The sequence below is a fragment of the Chaetura pelagica genome, unplaced genomic scaffold, assembly GCF_000747805.2.
Source record: "Chaetura pelagica isolate M959 unplaced genomic scaffold, ChaPel_1.0 scaffold1222, whole genome shotgun sequence".
Classification (NCBI taxonomy): domain Eukaryota; kingdom Metazoa; phylum Chordata; class Aves; order Apodiformes; family Apodidae; genus Chaetura; species Chaetura pelagica.
This window is the reverse complement of record NW_009952494.1, coordinates 1-8,149: the sequence shown is the minus strand read 5'-3', so window position 1 is coordinate 8,149 and position 8,149 is coordinate 1. Positions and strand designations below refer to the sequence as shown.

The 8,149-nt window shown below is 49.3% G+C and overlaps 1 protein-coding gene across 1 annotated transcript; it reads right to left on the bottom strand.

The window, feature by feature from the left end:
- Window positions 1-843: 843 nt before the first annotated feature.
- Window positions 844-7,150, bottom strand: ANKK1 (ankyrin repeat and kinase domain containing 1). Its single transcript, XM_010008889.1, has 8 exons — window positions 6,963-7,150; window positions 5,406-5,700; window positions 4,860-5,011; window positions 3,942-3,991; window positions 3,690-3,845; window positions 3,322-3,440; window positions 2,536-2,581; window positions 844-2,192 (listed from the first exon to the last, which is right to left on the bottom strand). The coding sequence occupies exons 1-8, from the start codon at window positions 7,148-7,150 to the stop codon at window positions 844-846; spliced, it is 2,355 nt and encodes a 784-aa protein (XP_010007191.1).
- Between the last annotated feature and the right edge of the window lie 999 nt (window positions 7,151-8,149).

Here is an 8,149-nt window from a genome sequence, read left to right as displayed (position 1 = left end):
TAAGTAGAAACTCTTTTAACCCACCCAGGAAACTCCCACAGCAGCATTTTTTTGAGTCAGGGCTGCAGGTTACTGGTGGCCCTCAAGGCAGGGAACAGGGTTCAGAGCTGCACCCACTTTTTGGCTTATCCTTAGAGGCATCTTTCTCATGGCAGCCCCAGTGTTGAAAGGCTGAAGTCTGGAGGTGGTCAGTAAGTAACCTGAACACCTTGGAAAAAAGCTCTTGGCTCTGAAGGGACAGAGTGGAGTAATTCTAGATTTTTTTTCTCTCTCTATTGCATCCATTTAGATACTTTCTACTACAGGTTTTTCTTTCTTCCTTGTTTTATTTGATTCCTGTTGCAAAAAATGAGATGTCAGGCAGCCTGACACATTGCTGTGCCATCTGCTGAGTGTCTATTTCCAGCAGCAGGTGAGGTTCTCATGATTCAGTTCCCACTGGTGTCAAGCCCGTTTTACACCAATCTGCTCTGCAGGAAAACATGGAATAAAAGCAATAAAATCTGTGTAGGATACAGGTTGTTGTGCACAGTTTCAGCAGTGCCCATATGAAAAGGGAGTACATCCATCCATTGCCAGCCCTGCATAGTAAATATTAAAACAGGAAAGCTAAAGCATCACCAAGCCAAAATGTTCTGCAAGCTTGGTCTGACTTTGGAAAATAATTTGTCACTTTCCTTCTGCAGCTCCATTTTCCTTTATCTTTTAGTGTTCATGCTTAGAAACTTTCATTAAAAATAAAAAGCAGCATTTTCCTGCAGTCAGCAGGGGCAGGACATGGTGGTTTAAAGCACAGCAGCTGACACTGGAAAACTCAAGTCATAAAAGCCAGACTCGATGAACCTACAAATCTGTCCTTCCTGGAACCAATTTGGGTCTTGAAGCTTTAGCCTCATTCAGCAGAGTCCTGCTCCCCAACCTGCTCCCTGACGAGTCCCTGCTTTGCAGCAGTGTGATGATGTTTTCCCTCTGGTGCCTGATGGCCAACTGCAGGGCTGTGCAGCCAGTGCCATCCTCCACGTCCAGCAGAGCCCCAGCCTTCATCAGGGTCTTTATAATGGCCATGTTGCCCTTGAGGACAGCGAGGTGCAAGGGTGTCCAGCCCACCTTGTTCTTAGCATTGACATCTGCCCTGCACTCCAGAAGGTTGATGACAGTCAAAAAAGAGCCCCTCAGGACTGCGAAGTGGAGGGGGGCCCACTCTGACTTCTCGGGGAGGTTGGGGTCTGCCCCACACCTCAGCAGCTCACAGACCACGGGCTCCTCGCTGTAACGAGTAGCCAGGTGAAGAGGTGTCCAGTCCATGCTGCCCCTGGCATTCAGCTTGGCCTGGCTGTCCTTCAGCAGCTGGATAATTTCGATGTGTCCTTTGAAAGAAGCCAAGTGCAGGGGCGTCCAGCCCTTGTCTGTCCTCAGCTCCACGTTGGCTCCGTGCTTGATGAGCTTCTCACAGATGAGATACTTGCCCCTCACCACGGCCAGGTGCAGGGCACTGTAATGGTTCTGATCCAGGCTGTTGACACACGTCCCATTCTTCAGCAAATAATGGACCACCCTGAACTTCCCCCTCTCCACAGCTACGTGCAGTGGGGTTCTGTGGTTCTTCTGCTTTTTCTCCAGGTCTGCTCCTTGACTGGCGAGCAGTTTCACCAGGCTGACGTGTCCAAAGCAAGCTGCCACGTGGAGGGCAGTTTTCCCATCCACCTCCTGGGTGTTGGGGTCAGCCTGGCGAGACAGCAGCACTCGGGCCACATTCTCAAAGTTGTTCTGTGATGCCAAGTGCAGAGGGGTCCACCCGTCGTGCTCTTGAGCATTGACCTGAGCCTGGTGGTCCAGCAAGAGCCGCACGATTCTGTCGTCCCCGTTCTGAGCAGCGAAGTGAAGGGGTGTCCAACCATCCTCATCAGGCATGTTGGTGTCTGCATCGTGCTCTATCAGAGCTGAGCAGATCTCAGGTGACCTCTTCTGAACGGCAATGATGAGCGGGGTGTAGCCACAGACCACCTGGCTGTTCACGTTGGCTTTGCAGCTCAGGAGAAACTTCACCTTGGCCACGTGTCCCTGGAGCACCATGAGGTGGAGCAACGTGAGGCCGTTCTCATGGACCCTGCAGATCTCCTCAGGCAGCACGTCCTCTGGGCTTCCCACCTCACTGTAAGGAGGCGGGAGATGAACCTCCTGCTGATCGGCTTCTAACAGCAAAACAGGAAAAAGAGAGTTAAGACCAAGAGCAGCAGCTTGGTGGACACCAAGGGGGGGGAGAGCACGTGAATCTTCGTGTATGAAATGAAACAAAAGGCATTTCAGAGACAGGGGATGTGGAATGAGGCAGGGACATGTCCTGAGACATTTGGCCTCTCCCTCATGGGAACTATATTTGCTATTTCTTGTATTGTTCATTTGCTGTAACTTAAAAAGTCTCCCACGTGGAAACTTCGCTTGAGCCACATCCTTATCCCTGGAGAGTGAGGAAATGGGCCATTTGTAGGTTTCTCCTTCCTAATTTCTAAATTATAAAGAAAGTCCCCTACTTACCCCCACTTCTGGTGTCCTGTGGGAAGGTGAACTCTTCTTTATCACTCTCATTTTCAGAAAGGGGAAAAGAAAAAAACAAACAAACATAAGACAAAGTTGCTGCTTTGCACTCTGTGGTGTTTGCACAGAATTCTTTGCTACCTCTCCAGGATTTTGTATTCTCCTTGGAGAGGCAGAACCTCAAAACAGCAACAGTCCTCAACTGCTGCTTCTCCCCAGACGGAGCTTCTAGGCACAGTTACCCCAGGAGCTGGGCTAAAACTGTGACTAACCTGAAACCTGATTTGTTTTGGTTTTCTTAGTCACAGAAACACAGGGATTTAAAACATTTGCTTTTTGGTTTTGTTGGGGTTTTTTTTCCTCCAATGAGAGCTGTTTAAACTGGACTGTCCTCATTTCCATGGAAGTGGAAGATGGTGATCTGAGCACACAGGGCAGCGCCACGGGCAGAGCCCCAGTGATTGTGTCTGTTTGAGCTTCTTTTGATGACACGATAAACCAACTTCTTCTGAGCCAGTAGAAAGAAGGGTCTTCCTCTCAGACTGCCCATCATCTAGCAATCTGGCCAGCTTCCTAAATTTATATGCAAGTTTCCTAACCCCATCAATGAATGAGAGTTGGACAACCTGTGCAAAGGCTGCTGAGCGTGTTCACTGACGAACAGTGATGAGAGAGGAAACACATTCTCAAGAACTGGGAAGAACAGAGCAAGGAGTCAGTGGAACTTCCTGAGAAATACTGGGAAGCCCTTCTCACCTGTGAGGAGTACTGGGAAGCCTTCCTCACTTGCTGGTTCCCAGAGATGGCTGGTTTGTGGGACATCTTCCTGACGAGGCGCTCGTTCTCTGGATCCACTACAAGACTTTGTATCAGTGACAGCAGCATGTCTGTTTCTACAGGGATATCTGCCAGAGCAAAAGGACTGTTAGCTGTGCAGACTACCCAGATGTTCAGCACCCAGTCAGCCCTCAAGGCTGTGGAAGCCTTCCACATACCTTCCACATGGGGAGGAAGGCAAAAGGGAGAACGAGGATGTGCTGACAGCAGATGGGTACCAAGCATTTCCAAGGCAAGGTTATACACAAGCTTATCCCCCACTTGTTAATCCATGCAGGTGACCCTTGGCTAGTCCATATCACAATCAGCTACCACACCTGTAAAGCTGGGCCGTTGCTTAGGGTCTTGATCCCAACACCTCTTCATCAAGTCAACCATCTGCTGACACTCCCCTGGCCAGTCATCACTGATGGGCTCCAGGCAGGGCCTCTTTCCTGCTGCTACCTTGACTATAATAGCCATCATGTTTGCCCCTGAAAAACAGCAAGGTCACAGGGCCTCTCCTCTGTGAAGATGGCTGTAATAAACATGTAATGAGTGCAGAGCATACAAGAAGTATTCATATTTACCTGCATAAGGCTTCTTCTGCATAAGTACCTCCCAAATGACAATTCCAAAGCTGCAGGCAATGAGAGATCATGAGCAATCACTCCCATGTGTACACAAACATGACATTCACTTACTGCCTGCACCTTCTTGAGAAATGGGAAAATTGGCAAAGGAGTTCTACAGGATGGGAGGGTTGCATCCCCCACACCAAAAGGGCAGGATCTCATGAATCATCACATACTGTCAGTGAAAGGGCTGGTGGAGTGAAGGCCTTGGAGCATTTCCTGTCAGTCAGGCTCTCAGTGCCTTTTATTCACTTTAACCACATTGGGGTTTAGGGCCCTTGACTGCTGCAAGTTCATGTGGCCATGCAGATCCCCTCTTTCCTCTTGTCTGGAGTTACTGGGAGGGTAGTGGCTAAGGAGGTGACCACCTGCCAGAAGGATCCGTGTGGCTTGTGGAACTGCAAAGCACTTTGACCAGAGGGGGAAAAAGTAGAGTTGAAATATTTTCTCTACCTGTTACTGACCAAAACAGACAGGAAATATCACAGTTGTTTGAAAATCAATCTAAGCAGTGCCTGCAATGGAAGAGCAGACACTGTTCTGTGCTCTAATCACACTCCTTTTCTGTAATTACTTCCAGCAACCTCAAAGGGTGTGGTGGAACTTCAGGCACCCCAGTCTGCAGCTCACATGGGACTGGTGCTGCTCAGACATGCACCTGGTGCCAGGAGAAGAGTATTCACAGACAATCCCACTCCCCCCCCCTCCACCACAGACACACCCCATGTCACTCCCAGTGTGCTCCCCAAGGACGTTCTGCAAGGCAGGGACCCAGAACATGAACAAAACAAGGGGCTGTGCCAGAGCCTCTTGCTCTGTGTGAGAGCTCGGGAGCAGCCCTGAGTGAGCTGAGGGCAGAGAGGCAGCCCTTACCTGTACACATCATACTTGATGCCTGGGGGCTTGCTGTTCTGCAGAAACATTTCTGGGGGGATGTAGCTCAAAGTGCCTCTCAAGGCAGAGCTTTCAATGTACTGCATCCTGCTGGACTGCTCCATCCATTTGGACAGCCCGAAGTCTGAGATCTGCAAGCAGAGAAGGTGAGAGCCCCCCCGGAATGCTCACACTGTCCCTCCCCTCCTGTTAGTGGGGAGATACCCCTGTCCTTCATGATCAGGGACATGAGGAGCTGAAACTTGGTAAAACCCTGATAAAATCCTAGTTGGTGCTTTTCACCGAGTCCAGCAGAGCAGCAGTTCCCACCCTGAGCTCCCAGTTCTGGCACAGATTGCCTGGATGATCTTGGGAATACCATGTCATTTGTTTACCAGCTGCTTCTGACGAGCCCTGCTGGTGTATCTTCCACTGAGTGTTCCTGAAGAACCTAAATTCTTAGGATTCTGGACTCACTTGGCAAAAAGAACCTCTCTCTGACATGAGAAACACCCGGTCCCTCCACACTCAGCCTGAGGGTCCTACCTTGACGTGCATGTTCCCATCCAGGAGAATGTTCCCTGGTTTCAGGTCTAAGTGCAGCAGAGGAGGGGTCATGCTGTGCAGGAAATTCATAGCCAAGCCCATCTCATGGATAACCCGGAATTTGAGCTGCCATGACATTTTGTGAGTGGGGAGAATTTTCTCCAGGGACCCTCTTGCCATGTATTCCATCACTATCCCCAGAGGGCTGTTGCAGATCCCATAGATAGTGACAATGTGCTGGAACTTGATTTTCTCCATCTTGGTTGCCTCTTCCATTAGACAGTTCATACTGGTCCTAGAAGAAAAAAAAAGAAAAAGAAAAATTATAAATAGTGGAGCCAAGAAATGGCATCAGTTGATTCACAGGCTGCAGATCTGTATTTATGCCTCCTCTTCTGTCTGTGAGCAGGGTGAAGCTGGTCCCAGAGGGAGTCTAGACATGTCTGTCCATGGTTGCCAATTCTGCAGGCCTGTTTTACTAAATCTTTGCATTTCCCAACCTGCTGAGCGGGTTGGGCTGCCCAGAGCAGCCCAGCAGTGAAGTGCCAACACTGCAGTTAAAAAGCACATCCTGGGAATGAATCTGAGCTTGCAACAACAGGATGCCAGGCCACTAATGGCTCTAAACATAGTCCAGATAAGCAAATCTTTTTGCCAGACTTCTCTAGCAGGCTGCCCACAGTAGAATGTGCCTCTGGATGGAGGCAGCTCAGGTCTTTCCCACTGTCCATTTGCCCCAGCACTTTGGATGCCCCGTGTGGAGCAGCTGGTGATGTATCAGGGCTGGGAGAGGATGGAAGTCACCACATCATTCTCTTTATCCATAGCTCCTGATGACACAAACATGGTTTTTACAAGCCCACAGACAGGAGTGCCAAGGACTTTCAAAGGCTCCTCTGAAACTTTTGCCTCCCTTGCCAGACAACTGAGCTGCTGAGGCACATGTACTAGTAGATATTTTTCCCGAACTCAGATTTTCAGGTGTTGTTTTTCAAATCCTGGTGACTGCAGAAATAGTTCAAAAAGGGAAAAAAAAAACCCAAACCCCAACGATCTACATTTCTGTCCCCAGTCAAGCATTCTTCTTCTTTAATCCACATGATTAAATTCACTAGAATTGATACACACAGCAGTAAAATTGATTAACTTGACTCTTTTTTATTTTTTCCCACCCTCCAAAAAAAGAGAATGAAATACAAACATAGCAGCTGAAGAGCAGAAGAGGACAGTCACTGCCCAAACTGAACCAGCTCCACTGCTGTCAGCCACATGGCAAGAAAAGTCCCACGAGCCTGAGATTTTCATCAGGCAGGATCCTTCCAGCTCCAGCAGAATCAAATGTTAGAATGAATAACTTCTCTGGCTCAGCTGTTTGTTCATTAGGATTGCCTATTACTGCCTATACCCCAGTTTTTCCACTCCCTTTGGGTACCAGAATCTGGACTTCCCAGAGACAAGCAGCCAGGGAAGCATCCCCTTCAGTTTTAGCACCAACCCCCATGAATGGCTCTAACTGACAAGTCTGAGCTGCTGAGCTAGAAGAGACAGCAAAGTTACCTGTCCATGCTGGAGTCCTGCAGCAGGTATGGGGAGCATTTCACTGCATAAACTGTTCTCCACCTCTTGTGCTTGACTTGGTACACGTGTCCAAAGCCTCCGCTGGCCACTTTAATCCAGTCTTCTTCAAAATCTTCCTTATTAAAGACAGTTAAGCTGCCCAGTTGCTGGTGTCTCTCCGAAGTCATGGCAGAAAAGGCAGCCTGGCTCTCTGCCTCCTGCTCAGGTGATAGCAGAGAAGAATAAAGGAGCTCTCCCTACTCCTGACTGGCATGGGGAAGTAGGGAGTTACCTGAGATGTTAATGCCAAGAGGTGGATCCTAGTGTCACTCTCATTTGGGATGCAGAGGAGCTGAATGACTTAATTCCAGGCAGTCCTGCCAGGCTCCTGTGGGGCAGACTGAGAGTTCCAGGAAGGCCTCACACAGAGAGCAACCCACAAAGCTCCTGTGCAGCATTGCCAGCCTGAGCTGGGTGAGGAAAAGAAGTGGAAAACACTCCAGAAAGATAAAGGACAGAGAAAAATCCCAGAACTGCCATGTGGAGAACTTGAAGGTGTGAACCTGAGAAAACACCTAAGCAGAAATACACCAAATGTGATGAGCCAGGGTGGTTACCTGGGGGATAATGTGCATTATCTAATGCCTGTGAGGGGCAAGGAGGAAACAAGGGAAGGCTGAAGAGCTGGTCTGAGCAGTTCAACCATTACCACGTGGCACCAGTAGCAGCAATCATGCTTTCAGTTGCTTTAAGCCTTGCCTCCCCAGCTGTAAAAAGGGTTCAGAGACACTCATCTGGGTCTTGTACATGTATGTCTTCCATGACTCAGCACAGGGACTCTCTCTGTAGGTAACTTGATGTTCCATCAGCCCCAAGAAGGACACTGACCCCCGGGGAGCTCTCCACAGCACCAACACCCCCAACCCAAATAGAATCATAGAATCATTCAGGTTTGGAAGGGACCTCAAAGATCACCAAGTTCCAACCCCCCTGCCATGAGCAGGGAACCCTCCCACCAGCCCAGGCTGCACAAACCTCATCCAACCTGGCCTTAAAAACCTCCAGGGATGGGGCATCAACAACCTCCCTGGGCAACCCATCCCAGCTCCTCATCACCCTTAGAGTGAAGAATTTCTTCCTAAATCTCCCTCCCCATTTTCAGTTTAAAACCATCACCCCATGTCCTA